At 40.9% G+C, this 26,481-nt stretch overlaps 1 protein-coding gene across 2 annotated transcripts in view; it reads right to left on the bottom strand.

The window, feature by feature from the left end:
- Positions 1-12,634: 12,634 nt before the first annotated feature.
- Positions 12,635-26,481, bottom strand: part of LOC123648042 (synuclein alpha interacting protein) — a 145,093-nt gene continuing 131,246 nt past the window's right edge. For both annotated transcript variants that reach the window (XM_045565753.1, XM_045565755.1), the window contains 4 exons: positions 25,457-25,549; positions 23,800-24,868; positions 22,412-22,482; positions 12,635-13,195 (listed from right to left, as the gene is read on the bottom strand). In XM_045565753.1, the coding sequence (XP_045421709.1) occupies positions 13,111-13,195; positions 22,412-22,482; positions 23,800-24,868; positions 25,457-25,549 (1,318 nt within the window). In that variant the 3' untranslated portion in view covers positions 12,635-13,110. The remainder of the gene's footprint in view (positions 13,196-22,411; positions 22,483-23,799; positions 24,869-25,456; positions 25,550-26,481) is intronic.

Here is a 26,481-nt window from a genome sequence, read left to right as displayed (position 1 = left end):
AAATAACTAAATTTTGGTTTTTCTCTATTGTTTGTTTTATTTTTCATCGATTTCCACTCTTATTTTCATTATGTTTTTGATTTTGCTTTGGGTTTAATTTGCTCCTTTTTTATAGCGTCTTAATGTAGACACAGAATTGATTTTAAATGTTTATTCTTTTCTAATATAAGCAATAAAATCTCAAAGTTTACTACTTAGCACTGCTTTAGCTGCATCCAAAAGTTTTGATATATTTTGTTTTCACTGTCATTCACTTCAAACTATTTTTAAGTTTTCTTTGTAATTTCTTCTGTGACTCAAAGATATGTAAAGAAATGGAATCATGATTTCTTTGTATTTGTAACCTGCTTTTTAACTTAATAAATAATCAAGAACACTTTTCCACTAAATAATTTTCTGCAGCATCATATTAAGGAGTGTATAGTTTTGCACATTATGGATATATCACACAAAATTTATTTAAACCAAGTTTCTGTTGTACAACTGGTTGTTTCCAATTTTTCAATTATAAATTATTGCAATAAATATCCTCATATATTAATTTTTGTGCAATTAAGAATTTTTTTCTTTGTATGATTTTCTATAAGTGGAATTGTTGGGTAAAATTCTTTTTTTAAAGAGAATTTCTCTTTTTAAAGAGAATTTCATACTAACTTCTTGGCCTGAGCCTACATTTTTACATGGTTAATTAAATTCACTTATTTGGCAAAATTGCCATTTATTTGATTTCCTGTAAGCCTTTTTATTTGTTAGTGAATGGTTCTTGCAAAAAATTCTTTATATTGACTATTCATATTGAATCAAATAAAGAGACCAAATGTTTGTATATTTATTGCTTTTTGAAAGTTCCCCCCACCCCCACCCTGAGACGATGTGGTCTGTGAGCTGCATCAGGCCCTAGGCATGGCTATTTGGCCTTCATAGTGATGATATTAAACTGCCAACATCTACGATTTGGGGGATATCACATATAACGTCTGGATTTTCAGGCTGTCTTGGAAAATTGAGAATCTGGCAACAATTGGTCAGAATTCCTAATAAGAATTAGTGCAAATGGAGTAATTACTCCTGTTTGGATAGGGCAAGCCCTTTCCATTTTGCCGTAATTCATACTCAGCCAGTGTCACTTGATTAGAAGACAGCCTGACTTTTCTAGGCATTTGGATTCACAACCCCTGATTTTGCAGGATAGAACCTATTAGAAGACTAATGCCAGTCACATATGGGCAATCCCTGAGTTACCATTCAAAACCAGATGACAATGGTCTCTACATGGAGGCATGAAAATTTCCCAGTGTCCATGACTAGCATTCTGCCATGGGTCCTTCCCCTTCCTTTTCCAAGAAACTCTAGAAATTCCCTTTGGTAACCTACAAGATTTATACTTCCAAAAGGAAACTTGGCTCTTTTGAGATACAGAACAGAGATGTCCTTCTTTGTACTTTAGTAAGTGTGAGTTTTTCTAGGCAAAGATTCATTATCTCTAGAACTATGCAAGCAGCATGTATCCACATAATGTCTCCCAGATTTTTTAGGTCTCAATTTTAAGGGTACATTGAAGTTATAGCTCTTACCCCTCAGTAGTTTTTAATTCACTGCACAGTTAAATATGTAAGTTGGGATCAAATTATTAATGTGGGATGTTTGCCATCTATTCCCCTACCCTAGCCAGCCAAAGAGAATTCTCTAATTACCAGATCAATTTCCGGATTCTTTTTCTTCCTATAAATAGGGATTCTTTTCTGCTAGGAGAGAGGTAAGGTCAGTTGACACAATAAAGTGATACAGAAAAGAGAGGGTGAGGAAAGACAAAGACAGGAGAATGACGTGTTGAGAGAAGTTATGGGGAATTGTGAATTAAAATGCTCTGGATTGGCAGCAAGTATAAGGGGGAAGGGCAGAAAACAAAAGGAGTTTTAATAAATATTGTTATGGTCTTTGAATTTGGATACCCTTTATGATTCTTAAGAAACATTAGGTAAGTGGTTTCAGTTGTTTTGAAATTACTTTCGGCTACGGGAAGCTATTGCTTGACTGCAAACCTGTTCTGAGAGGGAACTGTGTCTGTCCCAGGTTTAGAAAGGTTACACAGGCTTATGAATAGGTTTTCCTTGTTCATATCCTTTTTTTTTTTTGCTATGATTATATTCATTTGCTGTTCATGATAGTAAGTACTGAACACCTGTTTAAACAAATTGAAGGTTGTTTCTTCTGGCCTAGGGTTTTGTGTGTACCCTCTTTTAAAAAAATTGAAGACCTGGGCAATTGAGACATATAGTTCTGTTCTCCTTTTCTATTTATATTTCTCATTGTAGGGTTTTTCTGAGGTGGGAGTCCACATTAAAGGTCATACTGCTTCTGGCTCTAAGATTTGATTTCTTAAACACATCGCAGGTCAACTAGAGTGCTAGAGTTTATTACTTTTCAAAAAACCAAATCCCTGCCAAGTGAAAGGAGAGAAGGGCATGTTCAGATGAAAGTGCTTGATGTTCAAATTCTGCAGTTTGTTGACATTTTATTGCTCAATACAATTTTTCCTACCCTTCGGGGCATTTTACTTAATGATTTCCCAAGAACAGCATGATGAAGCTTCAAAGCAAGCAGCAGGTTTTAGCAACAGTGCTCTTATTCCAATTTATGTGAATCACATGTCCAAAACCCTGTATAAATCTGAGGTTTTTCCCATAAACACTTATGCCCAGAAAATATGGTAAGCTATGTTAACAAGCCATGTTAGACATCAAACATTAATATGGAGATAATCCAGGTAACTCTCATGTAATAGATCTGTGTGGGGACTGAGGGCAGGAGAGGTGAATCTAAATGAGACTTCAGATGTGCAATACAAAATTCATTCAAAGGTATCTGTCACTAGCAGTCCGATAGTGCTCGTTGTTGGATATGAATTTGTCATTAAGAATTGGATGTGTTGGTCTGATGTCTTAAACACTGAATTATGACAAATGTACAAACAAGATGATATATAACCCCAAGAAGTTTGTCCTTCATGGTTATTTATTCCATGGGTCAAGGGGAATATAAGTTCTTTATTAGCTTTAAAGTGGTTTTCACCTTATTGAACCAAATACATATCAATAAAACATAGCTTTATAAAGGCGTATATTCTAGTTCCTTTATGGCTAAAAAATGAGGTGCCAATTCTTACACTGGAAGAGCTATTCAGTCCCTCTCTTACTATTCTCTGCTTTTAGAGTTGACTCCTGCCCCCTCTTTCTATATTTGTGCTGGCTTGGGTAGTTGTTGTCCACATAGGAGCCTTTCTCTGCAGGCAGGCCCATAGAAACAGTTAGGCCTGGAGAAAGACTGCCTGGTGTTAATGGTTGGATCAACCTAAAAACGTTATTGAGAATAGGAGAATCTTTTTCCCTGGAGGTTTAATAAAGAAAGTTCATGCTTTCCTGCATCTGGAATCGTACGAATGTGCAGAAAGAACTGGGAGGCAGCTGATCTCTCAGGTATCTGCCCAGCATGAGATGCTTACCCCACGCCCTGTGCTTATTACTGAAAAGCAGAAGAGAGGGCTTTCTTGACCTTACAATAAAATAAGAAGACATAACAGCAAGCAGTGTTGTAGAGTCACTTCACTGTAGATAGTTTCTAACAGTGTAACCTTCCAGAAGCTAATGTCAGGCAAACCTGCCACATTTAGGAGACTGCAGAGGTCTGAAATTGTGTTTAGGAAAATGTTAATACTTACTTGAAACTTCATCTGACAGCCATTCTGCAACACTCCTTGCATAATAGAGGAAATTTTCAGCCCTGGTTTTTAATTTTCTTCTCTTTTGCGGGCTTGGGGATGGACCTCAATGTTATTTTAACTTAGTTTCCTCCAGGCAAGGAGATTTACTTAATTGGACAGCCAATCAAGAAATCCTGTTACTGAACATTTTGTATCGCGCAGGCCGTGTGCTCCATATGGTCTGTGGCGTGTCTGGAAAACAAAAGGCGCACGGGAGGGGCAGCTCAGCCGTTCACACGTGTCTAGGAGGCTGAAGGATATTCAAATAAAGTAACCATTTTTAATATTATTTTATTTTATTGCTCAGTGCAATTTCTCTTACCCTTCAGGGCAAAATGGTCCTAAAATCAAAAGTGTGATTTTTCTCTGTTGTCAGAGAGCCAGTCTGCGGAGGAGCAATAGCGAGGCATTCGCTTGGAAGGCGGCTATTGTACACACAGGCAGAAAGAAGGACTTTCTAGTCTCTTCTTATTACTCTAAAGCTTAAAGATGAATTGCTTCCTGCTGGAGACTTCTTACAACCCGGCAGTTGTTGGGAGTGTGACATGAGGATTTTTCTCACAGATGTGTGTGCACATCAGATAGACACGAAGGTTTGCAGCCAAGATGCCAGTAATCCAGGCAGACGAGCCCCGCGTAGAACCGTTCCCTTCTTCTTGAAGCCTTTGCAGGTTCTGGAAATTGGCTGCGACAATAAGTCCTGCACACGGGCCAAAACAGTAACTTCCCAGTCTAACTTATGTTTACTCCCTGTGCCTACTGTTTACTGCCTGTAACAAGTTTATTAACATTTTAAGTATGTTTATTTTTAAAAGCACATCACTTTCAACGTAGATGAATATAAGGGAAATAAACGCTACCAACAATGATAGATAATTTTAGTAATCTGCTTGCGTGTTCTTTGTGCTAAACTCAAGTAAATATGGAGAATGATGACATGAAGGAGAAGCTTAAGGTGAGAGAAGGGAAGTGTGAGTTATTTGCCTGCCAAGAGCAAAATTTTTTGAATAAGGGACAAGAAATGCAAACACACAAAAAAAAATTAAAAGAGGAGGGAGCTTAACGTAAAGTAAAAGTTTTCTTCTACCTTCCTTTTCTTTGCACTCGGATAGCACATTCTACCTGCTTTGTAGGGTGAGCTTTCCTCAATCACATGCCACCTCCCCAACCCCGCCAACCCCTCTCCTCCTCCCACCAAACCAGAACCTGGTCCTTGACTCTGGAACTTAATGGGGCATAAGGGAACAGAATATGGCTTTGTAACATCACTCAGGTTTGGAATGCAAGTTAAGGCTCTTTTAGCATCAGTTACAGGAGAGCACATACTAGCACTCAGTCAATCTTTGTGGAGAGGCCTGCACCCCTCCCCGCTCCCCCCATAGGATCCTAAGCACCATCCCAGCCCACCCCACCACCCTCTCTAGCAGGGAAGGAGGGAAAGTGGAGGGAAGAAAGGAGGCTGACCCTGGGAAGAGGGGGCAGGGTAAGAGGAGGAGGTAAGTGAGAGTGTCAGTTCCAGTCATCTGAGCCCCAACCACTAGATGGGATGAGGTGTGCGGGGATTTATTAGAGGCCTGGCCTGGCCTGGGAAGGATGAATGGGAGGGAGCAGGGGCAGGAGAGCCCCGGACACTGTGAGAGGGGTCAGGAGGGAGGACCGGGTGTGAAGAGCTCCCGACTGCAGCACATTTCGGAAAAGCATTTAGCCAGGTCAAGGGGAGTCTCAGGCCACAGCTGTCCCTTGGAAGAGTCCCAGGGAAGGAAGACAAGCCCTCGTGCGAATTCCTCTGCTGAGCTCAGTTACTGGTCTCAGCAGGCTCCCAGGAGAGAGCTTGGAGTGGGGTCTCCACAGCCACCACAGGGACCACAGGAGTGGTCACAATGGAGACTCTCAGGATTTAGGACTAAGGCCCTGGGTCAGGGTTGGAGCAAGAAGACAAACTGAATAAAACAGAGAACTCAGTTTTGAATCTCTGCCCACCTGTATGCAGGTTGGAAAATATTACTTGATCAAGTAAAGGACTGAGTGAAGCTTTTCCAAGATTCTTTGGGTTTGACAAGTTACCAGTGAGGCCATTTGGCTGTGGGCATGTAGTACGATGTTCGTAGCTGTGATTCTCATTTTGACACTTAGTCACATTACCTGGGGGCACGGGTAGCCGGGGGCACCGTATCTGAGTATGTATTTGCCTGCCTCTGTTAAACAACAGACCTTCCGGGGCATCTGCCTGGCCTCAGCCGAACCAACAGTAATTTCTCCCTCCTCTCAGCAACACTGAGCTCCCTCCAGTGACACAGTATTCTTTGTCTTGTACTTTGCATACGTGTATGTGATTTCTCCCATCCTCAGTAGTCAATAAGCAACTTGAAGGTAGCAATTGTCTTACGCTTGGAATCAGCATTGCCTTGTACACACAGTCGCTGGGGCTTCAATGTCAAGTTAAATAAAATGAAGGAGCAGGATTGGGCAGGTGGGGGGTAAAGGGAAAAATGAAGGAAACATTTAGATTTATTTCAGTCTTCTTATTTTCAGAAGTTCTAGGGTGGCTCATAACAGAAGGCACAAACATGCTACAACCACCAAAAAGGATAAAAAAGTAAGAACAAAGGAAAGGGGTGGAGTTGGAGACAGACTGGTGTACTAGAAAAAACTAGGCTAAGGACTGCTACTGAGATTAAATGCAAACTTTACTTTTGACCTTTTCCTGGCAGACAAGACAAAAAGGAAAACACGAGTTATATAAGGTTCTTATTAGCTAATAAAAAGAAGCATGCCAATTTTTCTATAGAAGTAGATTTTTTTTCCCTAGTACTAACTCTAAGAGGAATTTATTTTATGGCTCCTTATAGAGCCCTTGGCTTTTTAAACATATGATAGTTTCAATAACAGTTTTATAAAAAATACATAGAAACTTTTTTCTATATGGCTATTTCTAATATTGAGTTTTGATAAATGCCACAGTTCAGAGATGATATTTCTGTGGAGACTTATGAGGTTGGGCACATAGCCTCTGGAAAGACCCTGGGAATGGTACATTTCAATAGTAATGACCACAAAATTATATTCAAATAGAATATAACTGTGGCTGCCTTTCTTTAAAATTTGGCTAAATAGTTCTGTACTGACATACACATCTTGTTTTGACATTGGGCCTTGGTGATAGTGGAATAATGTAAATTCCATGTACATACAATGACTTAAAATTGATGCCAACACATCCCACACTGATATTCAGAGAAATCGCTCTGGGGGCATGAAAAGTGTTCTAAAAGTCCTCTGGTTTACAAATCAGTTTAAGCACCAAACCCAATTACACAAGTTTCTTTTGTACTCTGGCACTTCTCCAAGACTTGAACATGCCAATATGCCGCCATAGGTTGGACACCCTGGTAAGTGGCTTCTGACCTGGAGGTTAATATGCAGGAAGTTCACTGCAGGAGGCTTTTGGGGTCAACACCTGTGGAGAGAAAGGGAAGGAAGCAGGACTAGGTGGGGAAGAAGTTGGGCCAAGCCCACAGGGAGCTCTGGAGCTGGGATGGCTTTTTGGAGTTGGCCCAAGTTGGATGAGGGGCCGGGCCTGTGTACCCCCACCCTGGCAGATACTGGACACAGGCTGCCCAGGGAAGGGGTGTGCCCTTGGCAAGGGCGGCTCTCTTCAGCCAAGGGCAATCCCTAGAGAAGGTTAACACCTCAGGGCTCTGGACCAGCGGTGCTGCCGGCAGTTGGGCAGTACGCCCTTTGTTTCTGAAGGTGGTGCGTCCGAGTGGATCACAGGACTTGGTATGCACTGTTTACCAAACTAACTAACAAAACATACTTTAATCCTGGAGCCCAGCCAAACATCCCCCAGACCTAGCGGTAAATAGAACACAGTTGTGGAGTCCTGCTTTAGGCTAATGACCTAGATGTACACTCTGTATTCTGTCAATTGAGCACAACAATTCGATTTTATATTTGGCTACTTCTACCAGAAGCCAGATATCAGTGATTTATCAATTAAGAGAGTTTATTTTACTCGATAGGTAACATGGGGTACAGTTCAGGGCTTATGCAGTGGCTGAGAGAACCAGGTTTCTTCCCCCTCCCTCGTTTCCTTTTTTGGCATGTGACTTTTGTCCTCATGGCTAAAGAGGTGCTGCTCCACCCCAAAGGGGCAGAAGGTGAGTGCCAGGCAAGCTTCTTCCTCTACAAAATTTTCTAAAGCGCCACTCTATGGATTTTGCTTACCTCTCATTGGCCAGACTGAGTCACATGGCCATTCCTAGTTTCAAGGGCACCTGGGAAGGTAACATTTAACTGGACTCCCTTACTTAGGAAGTAAGGGAGACAGGGTATTGAGAAGGCAACTAGCATTTTCTACCACAAATAATAGAATTTAAATTCTTTCTTCATTGTTCCTAAGTGGCTGAAAACTGTGAGGACAAATTTTATAGGAAAAAATAGATATAAAACATACAGACATATCTGAGTACAACATCACAACAGATTGCCATACTTTTCAAATTTATCCTGTTTCAGACTTTGCACATTTCATCAAAAGCACTTCTTATGAATTTATGACCACTGATTTACTTCTAGCAGTTGAGACAGAGCTGTGCACATGATAGGCATTCAACGTGTGTGTGTGTGTGTGTGTGTGTGTGTGTGTGGTATGTCAAAAAAATAACATATTTGACGTACAGTGTAACACTGTACTGAGCAATGAGGTCATCAAATATCATGTATCTTGCCAGTATATCATAAAAAGCCCGAGTAGCGGCTGGGGAGTGGTACTGAGAGTGGGTTTTAGTCTTTGCTTTAACTTGGCCTTGGTTATGCCACTGGCAGGTGGGTAGTTTTCTGGTGATTTGACTTCTACCACCATAGACTTTAGGAAATTTAGGGAAATACTGTATAACAATTGAAGACCTAGCCACATTATAATTAAACATAAAAGTGCAATGACCTTATCCTGAATTGAAAAATTATTGTTCTGCCTTCTACTTCTCCCCTCCAGAAAAGAAGCTTCACTTTCTATACTTATATGATTTAAAAATTTCCCACATATGAAATTACAGCATTTAGTATGATTTTCAAATTGTACACACATTGCCTTAAAAAAACCTAATAGGTTCTTCTCCACATCCTACCCCAAGTTTTTTGTTGTTGTTGTTGTTTTGGGGATTTTTTGGTCAAACTGTTCTTCTCAAATATTCTCAACAGACAGTTTAAAGCATCACAAAATTAAATATGGAGGCCACGGTGAATGTCTGAAGATTCTGCGTTTCTAACATGCTTCCCAGCTGATGTCAGTGCTGATGGTTCCTGACCACATTTTGGGTTAGCAAGGTGCTGGTTTTAAAACTTGGTTGCAGGCTGAAAGTGTGGGGGTTTTACAAACACTGATGCCTGGCTTCCACCCCAGAGAGCTGGATTTATTTGTTTGGGGTTCAGATTGGGCATCAGATTTTTAAAAGCTCCCTCAGGTGATTCTAATGTGCAGCAAAGTTTGAGAACCACTTCCACAAACTGATTGGAATAGTTTTTTTCTACAAGTCTCCCCAAATGCACAATTTGGTAGACTTAGGTATCCTTGTACATCCCCACTATAGTCAATACCAACTTCCGGGTCTTTTTTATTGAAGTAGAGTGCCTCGCTTCATTCATGGCATGGGCTCAATCACGGTTGCATATGTGAGCGTATGGAAAGATGCTTGTCCCACTCACATGGTCTGGCAAGGAAAGACAGGTGATTGACTGCTCACTGAAAACCTGGTCTATCACATTTCTACTTACTGCAATTCCTTTGCCAGGCTTCTTCCAAGAAAGTTCTTCTATATGGAGTTTAGAGCTCTTGTGAGCAGAAGGCAGAGAAGAGAGAACAAAAAAGGAGGGAATATGAGAGCAAAGAGGGAGGAGAGGGAGTAAGGGAAGGAAGGAAAGAGGGAGAAAAAGAGAAAAAGGAAAGGAGAGTGAGGAAGAGATGGAAGAAGAAGAATGGAGAAGAAATGAAAAGAAAGATGGTTTATTAGGGTGTTGAAAGAAAGTTTTAGTAGGTATTTACTAACCTGCCATCTATGAAAGGTGATACAAAGATTCTGTTGAGATTAACAAACGTTTGGTTTCATTAGGAGACAGGAATCAAGTGCTTGCAAAGTTACATAAAACTATGCAATAGTTAAAGAATAAAAGGAAATGATACCCGAGAAAACACAGGACATAATGACAGACCTATCAACAAGTGAGATTATGGGCTGTGGACAGTGTGAACTCCATTTTTACGGGGAAATGTTACCAACCCTGTTGCAGTAATCCTGTTCCTTTTGCTCTTAGCTCTGTGAAATGAACAGCAAGCATAGAAGTGGCTGCTGAAGAAAAAGCATTTAACACAGTTCGTATTAAAGATTCTTTTAGGGAATTATTTAAATATTTACAGTTATTTCCTCTAGCCTGTACCATCATGTAGCTTATACTTATTCACTCTGAGAAAAAAAAATTAATTCTCAAAATCTTACTTGAACATATCTTTTGAGAGTGCCATCCACATTCCCAATCCCATCATGCACATCTAGAACTTTCTTATTAGTGTTGAAGCCTTGATACTGTTTTATGAGAATAAATAATGGGAATTCAATCCATTCAGAGTGGTGACAGTTTGGTATCCTGTTATCTTTTCTAAGAAACATTCTTAATTTGCTGTGTTGAACTTTGGCAATACAAGTCCCTTTAGTGACATAAAAGAAGCCAGTCTTTAAAAGATGCTGACAGATGTGATTGTTTTTTACAATGGGGCTGAGTTTCCTGCCCTGCTGCATGTAATTAGGCATGCAGATAGAGCTTTACTCATTTTATTAGCCCAATGGGAGGGAGTTGGGGGCCCCAGAGCTCTGCTTACTAAAAGGAAACACTCTCTCTTTCTTTAACATGTAAATGTGTCTAGATTTCTATGGAAAAATAAGAGTTTGGGTTTTCATTTTGAAAATGCTGCATAAAACTAAGTTTGTGGTAAGGAAAACATCATTTCTACTGATTTCAAGCAATCATAATTTATCCATTTCATCAGGAACTTGGACAGTAAAGATATGTACATGTATGGTTTAAGGGCCGGCATTTTCGGTATCCTAGCAACATCACTAAACACTGCCTTGCAGCCTTCCTGATCTGAATCTGTTCAACTCTCCTATTTTGCCTTTTTTATTATTTGCTCTTCTCTACTTAATACTGTGAGATCTAAAATGCTAACATCACTAAACAATTGCATTGACAGAGTTTTCTAGGTCAAGGTAGCATCTCTCTCTTTTAAACTCTTGAAATTTTCTTTACTATGTTTAATTGGGAACTCTGTCTGGCTTGTGAAATCTCTGCAGAATGCCCACCCTCATTCATCTTTCCTGTTTAAAAACACTGTGTAAGAACAAACCTGGTGCCTCTGGGTGATGGAGAACACTCTCTGGGTCCTCTTTCTTTGAGGCCCCATTTTGGGCCAAGTGCCAAATGTTGGCTTACTGTGTGAGTCTAGTGTCACCTCGTCTGCACCAAGCACACAACCAGGAATCCGCATTTCTCATGTCCTTGCTGCACAGTCTCCATTAGCATCTCAAGCAATAGGACACAGCACTGAAATGTGAAGAGACAATCAAAGAGGGCAGACAAGGCCAAGGGGACAAAAATTATAGACAGGGCATCTCATCTGAGGAAAAGGCCGTGTGAGAAACGCAGAAGCACACATGGCCCCGGGCTCTAACAGCAGCAACTCACGGACCCAAGCAAGGACAGAGCGTACGAACTGAAATTCACAGATGTGTTGCTCTGCAAGTTGAAAGCAACCTGCCTCCCAGACATGTAGGTGGGCCAATCTGCCCCTCTGCAGATCTCTCAAGGAGGTCATGTCCCCTGCCTGAGATCAGAGCATTGTCCTGAAGAGAAGCTGACAACAGAACTCAGCCTTCCTGCATGCCAGTCTAGTGGTGAACACGCAAAGGAGACGGCGTAGTGTAGGGTCACCAGCGTATTGCAGATAATAAGTAAACCTGTACCAAAGTCTAATTATGTTGTTTACTGGTAGTGTTACCTTGGAAATAGGACTTAAACTTTCCAAAGTTTAATTTTCCAATCTATAAAAGGGGAGCAGTAATATCACCACCACTGGTACATAAAAAGCACTCAGTTACTAGCTCCTTCTTCTTTGCCTATAGCTGCCTTCTGTACCTTGCATCTTATCCGGCCCAAGTCTGTCAGATGACACACATATGGGAGACAATCTCCTAATTCAGTAATTTGGTCTGCTTTGTGCGCCAGGATATGAATGGCTCACACTTGACTGATCTGACTGCAGTGACATTGCTAGCAACTGTGGTAGCATATAGCACTCCCTGTGACGGGTAAGAATACATTCTACTTGCAAACGGAAACTTGACAGGCCTCTTATAGGCCATGCCAACACTTTGAAAATAAAACTCTTGAAGTTTCACCAGAAATATATTTTTACATGATAGGAGGAAACCTTCTGGAACTTACTGCTTACATAAATTGAAAGAGCTGCATCAACAATAGGGCTGTTATGAACCCGGGCTCCACACTGTCTCCTAAAGGGATTAGACGGGCCTCATAATGTGTTAAAGGCAGAAAAAAGTGACCCAAGAAGTGGCTAAATCCTTAGTTGTCCTTAGTATTTTCCCATGTCAACGCTGCGACTTGAAAAGGCAGAAGGAATTGACTTACTTTATGTACTTGTCTGATCCTTTAGTACTTAATGAAATATAGAATGTTTTATTTGACCCTTGTGGGAAAACAGCTAAACTGGGCAGTTTGTTCCTGACATCAAATATTTGCAAAGCCCCTTAAAAATCAGAACATCACAGATTTGTTAGAAAGTAGGTGCCCCAAGCTTATAGGTGGCTGTTAACATTGTTTTATTTCCTTTATACAAAAAGTAGAAATGACAGAAAAAACACTCTTGGCAGAAAACAATACCACTGACCTGGTCTCATTGAGGAACTAAGCCAAATCTGCCCATATCATGGGGAAAAGGAAGTTCAATCAACGTTAGCAAATACTCATGCAACTGAGGAAATACAAATGGCATCAGTGGCTTAGTGAATGTGCTGTGGGTGGGTTGAATCAATCCAATCTTAAAAATCATACATTTGCCCAGTCATGCTTTTAAACAGCATCTCTTTAAAAAAACAAGTTGTATATACAGATATTACCCCAAATGCATCTTATATAGTCTACTACTATAAATTTAAGGCATCCTGATATTCTGTTGTTCTGCTGGTGAGGCATTGTTCTCATGGTTCTATTTCTACAGAGAATAGTCCAGAAATTTCCAATGGTGTCCAAAGGGCATCAGTGGGAGACAAAAACTGGATTTATAAGAAGAGTTCTTTTGACTCTGGCTCAGCAATGTGCTTTATGCTGTAGGATTTCTTCATTTCTCTATTGATGTCATTATGCCTAAGCAGAAGAGAAACCACAAGCCAAAATTAGATAAAACTATGGTCAAGTTACAAAACAATACCACTAAACAGCTCACCAAAAATGGAAATTATCTTCACACAAACCACACTGAAGACTTCATTCCAATAGGCAAATTATTCTTTTTTCATATAAACCACTCTTTAAACAATAAAAGCAATCATCATGTAATAACACACACTTGCTGAACATTTTTTAATTTGGTTATGGAAGTGCTTTTTCAGTCACACTGACTGAAATACACGCATTCTATAGTCAAGAAAATCTTATTAAAAGTCAAACAGGAAATATAGTACGACTGGTCTACTGGAAACAAAAAATATTTATATTTATATGGATTTACTGGTGACACTTTTTATTCTCCAAATAAGCTTGAGTGTTACAAGTTTGAAGAATGCTTTTTCTTTGTGTGATTACTGAGTAGTAGCACATAGAAAGACCACAAGTAGGTAAATCTATGGGAAAAAGAAGAAACTAGGAGACAATGATGCTGTTTTCCCCTCAATACTTGATACCTAGTAAGTCTGCAGAAAAACAGCACAAACTCAAACTGTGGAACAGCTTTGCTTTTTAACTGAATTTTCCTCTGGGCAGGTGTGTTCATTTTCATGAGATATTAGTCTGATTCTGGGTATCAAATCTTCCAGAGAGCAGCTATGTTCTGTGGGTGGGCAAGCCTATATATTACTAAATTACTTCTTGCTGCTACACCAGGCAAGAACAAACTGCTTCTTAACTGTACTCACTAACATGAGGCCACACTTGGATGCAGGAGACCCCCACGTGTGGTTTGCTGGTCTCAAAACTGTGCTTGCTCACAAAGACTGTGTAGCCTATTTTCAGTGTTCTAGTATATATTGGATCATCATCTGAAAGTTATAGTTCTTATTTTTCCTCTGAATATAACTATAGAGAGTTGTTCATGGGCAAGAAAGGGAAAGGGAAAAAGGTGAAAGGAAAAAAACTACTTGTTCAAAAGATGTCCTAGGGATTCCCATTAAACATGATGGGTTGAATACACAAATTTATCATCTCTTTCTTGCAAAACAACAGTAAAATGAAAATAAGGAAATAAAAAAGGCATGAATCTATATGAATAAAGGAAATGGGAGAGGAGATGATAACAGACAAAATGAAAATAATATTTCAGAGGTAGGAAGGTGGATGAACATTAGAACTGACTTAGCAGGGCAGGAAAAGCAGAAACCTAAGCTCACAGGGAACCCAACAGACTGATTTGCATTGCAAGACCCAGGAATTAAGAGCACCATGTACTTCTGAAGGTGATAGCAACTATGTGAAAGAATGAAGTTCTCCATATACCAATACATATAGACCTCAAACATGGTAAGTGGAAAAAAGTATGAGGCAAAACTTTGTGTACAGTATGCCACCTTTATTGTAAAAAGGAAGGAAAGGTAAGGATATACATTTATATTTGTATTTGATTGTAAAAATTTAAATAAGATTTTCATATAAAATGCTATAAAAAAGGAACCAACAGAAAACCAATAAAGTAATATTGGAAATAAACATTCTTACAGCAGGAACAAAAAATTCAGAAGCAAAATTGGAAGGTAAATTTCAGTAAATATCCTAGAAAGTCAAACTAGAAAAAGCCAAAGTATGAATAGAGAAGAATAGTTAGAAAATTTGAGGATCAGCCTAGTGTGTCCAACTTTAGAATAAGAGGATTTCCAGAAGGAGTAAACAAAGAAATCAGAGGTGAGAACATTTTCAAAGAAATTATACCAAACATTTCTCAGAAATGAAGTACTTATGGTTCCAGACTGAAAAGCCTGCTGAGTGCCTGCAGCCCAGGAATGAAAACAAACCCATATTATGGCAAAGCATCAAGAAATCAAAATATTGGGACTAAAGAGAAAATCATAAAAGCTTCCAAAAGACTAGCAGGGAAGAATGGGACTTCTCAATAGACACACTGGAAGCAAAAGAAAATGAAATGATGTGTTCAAGATTCTGAGAGAAAATAATTTCTCACTTAGAATTCTATACCCAGCCAAACACTCCTAATTCAGTAAATTGAAGATATTTTCAGACATGCAAGGTCTCAAAAAATTTAGCACCTGTTCACCTTCCTTGGGTGGGAAGATATATTTACTGAAGCATGAGAATAAACCAAATAAAAGGAAAAGACAGATTCAGGAAATAGAGTATAGACAGGGGAGAAGCAAAGGGAATTCTCAGGATGGTGCATGTGGGAGACGCCAGGATGACAGTTGTGCAGCAGTGCCAGATGGCAGAAGTACGGATGGCAGCAGGAGGGAAAAGGGGGCCTCCATGAACAGACAGAAACTGAGAGACATCTGAGCTGTCTGAATGTGTCTTCAGCAGAGTGTTGAGAAATGAATTATAAACTGAGAAATCAAAATTATTTCCAGAGGACACATAAAGTTGTATAAGAAAGAAAATGTAATATAGCACAACACAGAGAGTCACTGTTATTATTTAAATAATCATTATAATAATAAACACCAAATACTGATTTAACCCTAAACAGTGATACAACCATTATGTATCACTGGAGGTAGGGGGAGGAAGAGGAAGTAGGGGTATGTGTGTGTGTGAGCAGTGTTGGATGCTAACATAGAACTAGATTAATTTGGTACATTGTTAAGAATATGGACTTAGGAGCCACAAGGACTGAGTTCAAATCCTGGCTCCACAATTTATGATCATCATTACTATGTAACCTTGGGCAAAATATGCAATCATTCTATGCCTCAGTTTCCAATATGCAAAATTTGGATAATAATAATATCTGCCATATAGTGTCATTGTGAAGATTAAAATAGTAAATATGTGTAAAGTGCCTGATATATTCTCTGGGACATTTTAAGTGCTTTATAATTGTTTATGAGTTCTATCATTATTTTTATCTTCATTAGTAGGATGCCCGTAGACAACAGGGGTAATATCTGAAACTGAAAATCTGCATGGGCATGTTATTTAGAAATAGAGAATCCAAAAGGAAACATCTGAAGGGAAAGAAAATGGTTGATTCAGGAGAGTGAGGATAGGGAATGGAGTGGATTTGGCACAGGGGAAGCCAGTTTTTGTTAAAATGCTAATACTAGCATTTTAGTATACTAAATAGTATCACTAGTATACGTATACTACTTTGACAAAAAATTAACATAAAAAGTTAAAAAGAAGTCTAAGGATAATGTAGTTTAGACTTTGATGAGGCATTTCTGCTTTAATTTAAAGGGTGCTGAAATAAAAAACAGTTTGAGCGCCCTTTCTGCAGGACAAAACCTAGCATGATTGCAGCTGAGTCTTTAGCAAGTAAAATGTTAACTTGAGGCATTTATCAGGATAATTCAATCCTCCCTGAGCCCTTCAATTATCTAGTACTGAATTACCAGTATTCAAAGAACAAAAGTGTTCGGGTGATTCTGGCATGAATTATTCAGATAATTTGCTGCTCCTCGATTTCGGTTTTGGATATGAAATCACATTCTGAGTGACCAAAATTGGAAAGGAGAAAAGACTTAAATTTAAATAATAGTTTTTGAAGCAATCTAGCTGCTGACTCATCTAGGCATGGGTTCCACGTTTCCATAGCCCACGGTGACCAGGCAGCAGCTCACGGAGCAGTGTAAGACGGCCCACAGCGGGCACTGCAGCTCCGCTGGTAACCAACACAGGGAGATCTTGCTGTTCTTGTGATCTCCCTCAGGGCTTTACTGAGAGCACTGCTATAAGCCCCATCTACTGAAAAATGGGATTTTGGTTCAAAGTATGAAAACTTGTACTCGAAGTTCCCAAACTGAAACTCACTGTAGGTAGCTACGTAGACTTGTGCCCAGAAGGCCTAGATTGATAAGAGACACACTATTTTCTCCCCACACCCGGGTGGGATGAGAGGCTCAGTCCTTTTTGTTTGTTTCTTATTTCTTTTTTCCTCTTCTTTCTCCTTTTCTTCTTTCTGGCTTTGCCTTTCCCTAAATATTTGTGAAGTTTCTGCCATGCACCAGGCACCAAGTTAGACACTGGGGCTGCAAGTGGACCTATTATGGTGCTATCCAGGGTCCCTGCTCTCATCAAACTCTCATACCTTCCATGGATCTTGCCAAGTTTTAATTGTATCCTCTTTTAATTCTCTCTTGATTATGATCTCCCTGAGGGAAGGGACCATGCATTATCTTCTCACAGCACAAGGAGAGGCGCAGAGCTGAAAGTGGTGTTGAAATGAACGGCCCTGCAATCCAGGGATACGGTGTTCAGGGAGATTACACACCCTGTTCTCGGTGCGGTGTTCAGGAAGGCAGAGCACCAGGGACCACCCGGGCAGTGATGCTAGAGGGTACAGGAGGGTGGCAGTGGCTGGGTAGAGTCTCTGTTTGGTATTTTTAAACCTCGACCGACCTATTGCTTCTTTAAAACTCCAGATTTGAGTGTTTATAGAGAGGCTCTGCTCTTTTAATGTACAAAGATGCTCCCAGTGGTGGCAGACGTGTGATGCAAATATTCATGTGACACTAACAGAACATGTATCTGCTTTGAGGTCACACAATTCAAAATTCGAACTTTGGGGAGCGAGGAAAGGAGGGTAGAGGTGAAGTGAATTGTTTGTTCTTAGGTTTTCTGACCCCCTGAAACCAGGCTTAGCATGCTGAGAGAAGGCGCTCTGGTGGGATGATTTTGGTTTCCAAGGCAGGTCTCTTCTCTGTACCCGCCTACCACTGGTTCGTGTGTGTTCACAAGTTCCACACGTGCGTTTCCTGCCCTCCCAGGGCAGTGATTTAAGACAGTACATGGGGTCTCCCTTGCAATAGCATTTTCTGTATCTCAACTTATCACACCCTGATACTCAACTTGGTTTCACTGTCTTCTTGTGGTGAAACATGCCTTTTCCTTTTCCCAGAGTGCATAAGGAGCTTATGAAAAGCAACTCCATTTGAAAAACTGCATTAATCTTGGGAACTCTGCCAGCCTTTATAAAGAGTTTGCTAAGTTGTGCTTAGACATTGGAAAGATGATCATTTTAACTATTGCCCCAAACCTGGGCATTTTTCTCTACACACAATAATCTACCTTATTAGCAGACAATTTCCTGTAATTTACTACACAAAGGCCAAAGACCATCCCAAACCTTGGCCTGTTTTTAAGAAGAAACGGTCACTTAACTCATGTGAAGAAATGGTTCTAGAGTGGAGTCTCCCCCTCTCCTCCAAGGTATAGGCACAAAGCTTTAGTATGAAGAGTTTTCCTTCTGAAACTAATTAAAACCCTTGGGTAGGCTGAGCTGGGGCTGGGCAGGGCAGGAGTTGCACAGAGAGCACAGAACACCTGAGGAAGCATGGGGGGAGGAGAACTGCAGCTCTAGGAGTGTCTGCAGCTGAGGCAATCACCCCCCCACCAGGGACCTGGCTGGTTGGCCCTGGACTCCAGTGCCAGTTAGGTTAGAAATGAAATACAGAAAAACATACTTCAGATCAGGGCTTGGAACTTGAAACTATGGATTCTGAGCTGAAACTCAAATGCCTATTGTGTTAAACACCAGCTACTCTATTGAATACCCTTTTAGTATCAGCACTTTAATACAATTTTCTGCACTGTTGAATTGGTAATATTCTGTCTGCCTCTAGAATGAGGCACTCAACACATATCTGGATAGCACGGTAACACACCTACACGGCTCAGTACTTATACCATGATCCCTTTAAGAGTCCAGTGTACAGGTTAAAAATAAGGTTAACATTTTAAGTCAAAAATTAAGGCAAGATTAAAATGTGGTTATTTGATTATATACAGAAAAATTGTGGCAAGGACACATTTGTTCAGCAGCATCAGGGGCTCTTTTCTGTGCTGGCTGTATTTTCCCGTTATGATTCTGTAAATGCCATGCAGTGGGGCTGAAGATACGCTCTGACTGGGACCAGGTTTCAGCCAGGGCCCCACGCCTACTTCCCAGTGTCTTCCACCTCTTTGCTCATTCTTCTATTAAGTATGGTGTCCTGACAAGAAGGAAATGTGTGTTTGTGTGTGCTGGGGGTAGGGGAAGGATATCCTAAACTCTGACCTTCTACTGGGCACAGCAGATGATTGCTGCCATAGTAGACGTCACCTCACCACAGGCTAAGCAGACCACTCTCTTTGAAGTGGCTGGTGAACCACTGTGAGATCTATGCAACGTATCTGATAGTAGCTCTTGGCTCTGGATATATAATTCCCAGGGTGGCTAATTCCTCAGCAGTAAAACCCACACTAATGGTGTTTATTGCTTAATGTCTTTTTAAGGAGTCTATGCTAATGTTGGTGCTGGGATTAGAAGTTTCCTGGTGCTAACCCTCAGGCAACAGTGCCACTGTGGTCAGAGAGGGTGTGACTGGTGGTGGCCAGGGGTTAACACCCTGTGCCTACTGACAACTGCAGTAAGTGCTCACTTCACGTGTTACAGATCTCAAAAGGACTTAAACTCCGGGAGACGAATGTTTCATTGGCATTTTAAGACCAGTAATTGCAAACATTCCTTGGAGTTGTAATAACTTAAAACCAACTTGTCCTTTGTAAGATAAAGTGGAGATGAAGCTGCTAGTTATCAGCCAACTTATCCTCTGCAGTTGAATCACAGTGGGAAAGCTGCTCAAAGTAATAGAGTTGAATCTAATTTTAAAGGGCATTCAAAAGAAATTTAGATTCTTTGCTATCAAGCTGTGACCAATTTGGAAAAATAAATGGCAAACAGAACCCCCTCACAGAGCTGACATTCTTTAAAATGTTTTATTTATAGTTTCTAGTTTTCCTTTAAAAGGAAAAATAAAAATTTCTTAGGAACTAAGATGGAATCCCAGTGTGTCCTTGGAACTGGGATCCGTTGCTCCACTCCTTTTCCCAGGGCTATGCTGAAAGGGCCATTGAGTGGCAATAATGTTTGGTGTCAACTCCAACCCAATGACTAACATTAGCTTCCAAAGTCATACGACCCTGGGCAATCCCTGCTACCTGAGAGGGACCATTTGGCCTTCAAGCAAATTCTCAGGCCAAGATTTGAAGTCATTTAGATGAATATTTGGGTTCCCTTCCTTCCTGCAGTGGGGGTCCCATAGGCAAAAGGAGGCAAACAGTAAATTAGGTGTTTTTTTGGGCCCCTATACACCCTCTAGTCTTAATTTCTGAGAGGAATCTTTAAGAAATTTTTAACTAGAGAGATCCAACCTTGCTTTATCTAAGGAGTGAACCAGGCCAGTCCTCTCTACCTCTGTATGATCATGAGTGAATCAGAGAAGCCTGTCTAGCATGAAAGAACTAGGGTTTCCACTTTCTATGGAAATACATGCCAAACGAAAACCGTGACAAAGTATAGGTTAATTTATGAGGTAGTGAGGGAAGAGGTCAAAATGCTTATTTAAATACACCGAATACTTTTACTTTGGGATTTCTAAGTGTGTACTGCTGAAATTAAACTCTATTATTCTAATAAGTAAAGCCAGTGAATCTGATAGGTTCAAAACTGACTGTTCCTTAGGCTGAATGGGAAAGTGTTAACCTAGTGTAAGATAACTGAGTAGCCTCATGACCTCATTTTGTGCTCTGAGTTTTGTAATCCTATTACTGTAGATTGCTCAGCTTTGTTCCCTTGCTAGAATCAAGTATTTCTGGCAGGGCAATCTACTGTGATACTAATTGTCTTGTTCCCAGTTGCTGTAGGAGCCTGGAAGAAAAGAGAGGGATTCTCCTTCTCCCTCTCAGGGAGTTTGCCAAATCTTTGTGCTTCCTTGCCTCAGGGTATGGCTGGTGACTTCTGTTGAAGAACAAAAGCAGAATTTTCCAGGGGCCAGAAGATACATAGAACCCAAGATGGGGACAGAGAATAGTATGGGTGGGGAACCTAAGTTAGGAGAAACAGAAGTGGGCCAATATCAATGTCTGGGAGGGTTTTTTTTTTTTTTTTTTCCTATTCTCTTCCCACCCCAGGCATTGGGTCCTCAGCACTGGCCAAGATTCCTGCCCCAGGGTGGCCGGAAGCAGTCCAGACGCCTGGCTTCGGGCAACATGTGAGCCTGACCCAAGCAGACCACTGGTGACCAGTAAATACTGAAGCTCCAAGGCTCTTCCTTTAACATACTGAATTAATGAGACCCCTAGGGGCATCCCCGAAAATGACTGAGATTTAATTTCCCTGTAGCCTGAAAAAAGATCTAGAGCAGATTAAATTAGATTTGGGGGGGGGGGGTGGAAAGGAGCGTTACTTCTTTGCACCTTAGTATTCTTAACTAAAATTAACACCCACAACACATGCACCCACACCACCGCCTCCAAATTCTTTGGAGGATTTTGGAAGAGTACTGAATGGCATGTCATGATTTTTCAGTTAGTTTAAATGGCTTAGAAGCTATAGTCTTGTAAAATGGGTTTGGAGGTTTACCTCTTCTGAAATACACCAGTTAAGAGACACTGACTACACAGACCCCCCTTTGGCTGCTCTCTTTCTCCTCCTCCCGTTTCCTGCCTTGTCCTGTCCGCAAACTGAGCATATTCTTCTGGGAGGAAGAAAGCTACGCTGCAGGAGGACGGTGCCCACCGAGGTGCTCCACTCACTGGGGACGGGATCCCTTCTCTTCTATGTACACGGTCCACGCATTTTGAATAGTAAACATTTAGTTTGAGAAAGACCTTTGCTTTATTGGAGTGAACTCCTAAGACTGCTCAGAGCCTGGAATCGCGGTTCATAATGCTAAGCTAGAGAAATTCCAGAACAGCAGGGCCTTGCTTCTCCTGAGATCAGCAGAATGGTGACGAAAGGAGCTTTCAGTCTATAATCAGCACTGAAATAAAACTCCAGCTCTGTTTCAAAGTTCTGATTCTGACTGGAGGCTGACTCATTCCACCATGACAGGAAATTTGATTTCAATACTTACTTGGTACTTGACTCCAGTAAAACAAAGACTGAAAGCCAAAGTCAACTAGGATATGCAGCAAGTTTGCGGACTGAGTAGATTCTCCTGACTGATGCTGGAGTGAAGCCCCTCCAGTGGAGGACTAGCAGCCATTCTAAGACCCAGTTACCCGTCTGTGCCTGCTGCTGTTTGAGGGAACAGTTGTAATTTTCTTCTTCCTTGGTGTCATCCCCTGCGGAAAGGTGTTCCGGGTCCATAATGTAAAAGCTCATGCAACTGAAGGCAAAGGCTTGGCAGCGCCATACCACGCAGCCACTAAGCCACGTACCGTGCAGAGTTACGCAGACGCTCCTCAGCCAGCGTGTTAGAGGAAAGATTGATGCAGCTGCTGTACATCTCCTAGAGAGGCGCAATTAAAAATCATCGGAAAACATGCAACAAGCTCAGCACATGCACAAGCCCCGAAACACATGAAGCATGCAGGAGGGAGATTAGAGGACAGCAGCCTAGTGTATGCTTTAAGGAGCACGGGCCCTGTTGAGAGGATTCTTCTCTCACTACTGAGCGACAGGACCCATTAAGTTACTTGGAAAAGTTTTATTTGAGCAATTTCAGTTTTGATATATTTAAACCAAAAAGTCTGGTGTCTTCAGCTCAAGCGTGCCTTTTCCTGATGAAACAAATACATGATAAAGTCCTTTATGACAAGGACAATTTACAGAGAAAATTGATGTCTAATTTAAAATTGATGTTCAATTATTTAGAGGAATACTAACTAAAACTTGATTTGGGTGCTGCAAAAAGAATGTGGACGGTTCTTAGACCTCACTGTAATGGGCTTTTAACATTATAGCAAGTAGTAAGTTATGAAGATTCTAACACTCCTCTGGGTGGTTTATCTAGATTGCGTGACACATGATCTGAGCCATCCCATTCCACAAAGAGTTTTTCATTTTGGCTTCTAGACCATTTTTTAATAGCATGGCAAGCATAGAGCATGCAGGAAACACTGCCTAAAAAGATGTTCATATCTCTGATTCACTGGATGTAAGTCACAGATTATAGTGTGTGGTTTTCCAGTAGATTCAATTATAATATAAAATGTAGTTCGTGGCACACTCTGCCATCCCCTGTGGACTGGCAAGCGCTTCAGACTCCTATAGGCTCCAATCAACACTCAGGGGTCTGTGTTGTAAAATGCCCATGTGGAGGTCCCTGCGGTGTATTCATTTCAAAGGTCACTCCAAAGTTGAATAGCTAAGTCTTTAAAAATAGAATTTCTATTTATGTGCTTTTTAATTTGGGCCTGAAAATAAACTACCCAGTCACATGAAGAGAACAAACTCTTCCTAAGACAGAATCGGTGCCAACGAAGGACCTTGATTTTGCATTGATTGGTAGTTTCATCCTGTAGAAATGCCTCCCAGTCTAGGACCCTTAACACTCAAGGATTAAGCCATTTAGGGAAATTTAGGGACCAGAATATACTCTCCTGTGACTTATTTACCTTTCTGGGAGTATTTGCTGAAGGAAGAGCAAGGGGTATATACTCTAACCTGACATGTCAGTAGCAACACACGGATGTGGCTGTCCATGCAGCCCTTTGGAATTTTTCTGGGGATTCCCTCAGGGTGGCACAGGTCACCAATCTGCAGGGTTAGGAACCACACGATCAATTCAAGGGAAGAAAAAGGATAATCCCCAAAGAGCACTCACTGCCTTGTTCTTTCCTTTGCCAGCGGAGCTCCCAGGGTTTCCCTTGGCGTCTGTCGTCTTCCTTGCGAGCGAGGTTAGGGGCAGCGTGGAGGTCTTCAGCGGGCTGGCTGCCTGGTAGTTATTGTTATTGTTCTGGTTGCCACTTAGTGTCTCCATGATGGAGCGAAAGGTTCCAAAGGGCCTTTTCAGTTGATCCCCTGACTCGCTACTCGTGGAGGCCCGATGGAAAATCCTACCCCTGTCTTTATCTTTTTCTCCACTTAGTTCAAGGCCCGTCTGCTCCATTTGCACCACAGGCTCCTCAAAGGTAACTCTGAGTTTTAAGTTCTGAGACGTCCGGCGCTTGGAAGATGGAGACTTGAGGGCGCTCTTGGGACTCGTGGCAACTTTCTGGGCAGCAGCGCTGTCAGGGCTGGTCTGAGTGGGGTCCCCCGAGGGCTGGTTTGGGGGAGTGCTCCCCGAGCCTGCATACTGGCATTCTAGGTCCGGTTCGCTGCTCTCTGAGGTGGGAGATGGGCTATGGCCATCCAGGGATTTGGAGGCCTTGATGCCAAAGGGAAACCTGCGTCCAGATGTCAAGGTGTGTTTCTTGATCATCAGGTGTAAGCTCTCTGCGCCGTCCACGCTCTCCACGCTCTCTACGATGGGCTGCGGCCGGGGCCGGTCAGCCCTCCTCACAGGGGTGCTCTTGGGGTCCTCGGAGTTGGTGGAGTCCGTGTCAGACTCGCTCAGGGACCTCTGCATCAGCTGCCTCAGCCTGGCTAACTTCAGCTCCCTCTTCTCCAGAGGGATCTTTTTGGAATTTCTAGAGGAAGCCTGAACATCCTGGAATTCCAAGGACAGCTTTTCCTGGGTGCAGACATTCTCTGAGATTTCTTTTCCCAACAACTGGCGTAGGATTTTATCAGAATCTTCGTCTTTCGCTTTGGCCCTAGCCCGGCTGGACGCTGACAGGCTTCCAAGAACCTGAATCCCTTCTTGGACTCCTGCTTTGTGTTTGGCTATAGACTCATCGTCTGCATCTGGAGATTTCCACTGGGACTTTCTCGAAGCAGGTGAGGACGGTGAACTGAAAAGAGGATGAGAAACACATGAGATGATTTCCTACTGTGTTAAAATGATGCAGCCACAAGTGGCTGCATGGCCTTCACTGGCGTTACTAAATAACAAATAAGAATAGAATAACAATAATCAGTTAATGTTTTTTGAAAGCCATGTGCAGATACTCGATAGTAGCAGCCATAAACAAAGTATAGCATGCCTCGTGACTTACGCTACATAATACTATGACTGTTAAATCTGTCTTTTGTTTTACACATCCATTATGCATGAATTTTCTTAATTAATCCCATTTTCAACAACCTTATCAAGCTATATATCCTTGTTCCCATTTCATAGATGAGGAATTGAAGGACTCAGAAAGCGTAAGTGACTTATTTATAGAGGTGGAACAAAGAAACCGCAGAGCCAGCGATTAGCCCAGGCCTTCAGACCCTAGGTCCAGTGCCCGTTTCATTGTGATTTCTCATTTTTATTCCTTTTTATGAGAATAAAATGGTTTCTGCTGTCATCCTCTTAAAGATATTAAAGGAAATCCAAAAGAAGACTCAGAGATTTAAGATAGTTAAGAATTCTAAACACTGGTGCCTGGCATTACCTGGGTGAAGAAGGGAGTGATTTGCCCTCTGATTTCTGGGCTTCTAGAAGCTGTTGGAGTTGGTTCTGCAGCGTGACACGTTCCACTGTCTGCCTGGGGGACACAATCAAAACACATAAGCTCTCTGATACGTAGCTATTGCTATACATTTGGAGGTACAATTTTTTCATAATAATTTGCAGTAAGTTGCAATAAATTCAAAATCTTTAAAATGTGCATAATCTTCATCCTTACAGTTCAGAAAGTTTCCTAAGGACACAATCAACAATACACCCAGAAGATGTTTATTGTTAATATCAGTGAAAAACTATAAGTAATCTAAATCCTTATCAATTAAGTCTGAGTAAACAAATTATAATATTTGTATAATTATAGCTATCAAAAATGACAATATGTTTGAATATCTATGGACATAGAAAAGGTTTCCCTAATATATGTGTATATATATATAAAGTATATTCATATATAAATATATATGGTGTATATAAAGTATACTTTCTTTAAATAAAAAAGGAAATTACAAAATACTATGTGTAGTATACATACAGTCCCCAACTTATCATGGTTCAACTTACAATTTTTTGACTTTACAATGGTGTGAGAGAGATACACATTCAGTAAAAACTGTATTTTGAGTACCCGTACAACCATTCTACATTTCACGTTCAGTATTCAATAAATTACAGGAGTTATTGAACATTTTATTATAAAATAGGTTTTGTGTTAGATGATTTTGCCCAACTGTGGGCTCATGTAAGTTTTCTGAGCATGTTTGAGGTAGGCTAGGCTAAGCTATGATGTTTGGTAGGTTAGGTGTATTAAATGCATTTTTGACTTATGATATTTTCAATTTACAATGGGTTTACTGGGACATAATCCCATTGTAAATTGAGAAGCATCTATAATATCATTTTTAGGGAAACATGCTTTCTCTCTCTTATATATATATTAAACAATATATTTAAAAAATCTGGAAGGATACACTCCAAAATGTTATTCTTTCTAAACTGTTTGAATTTTTTAAA

Source organism: Lemur catta, chromosome 12 (genome assembly GCF_020740605.2).
Source record: "Lemur catta isolate mLemCat1 chromosome 12, mLemCat1.pri, whole genome shotgun sequence".
In the NCBI taxonomy this organism is placed as follows: Eukaryota; Metazoa; Chordata; class Mammalia; order Primates; family Lemuridae; genus Lemur; species Lemur catta.
The sequence above is the reverse complement of the archived record's forward strand: the minus strand, read 5'-3'. Positions and strand labels throughout refer to the sequence as shown.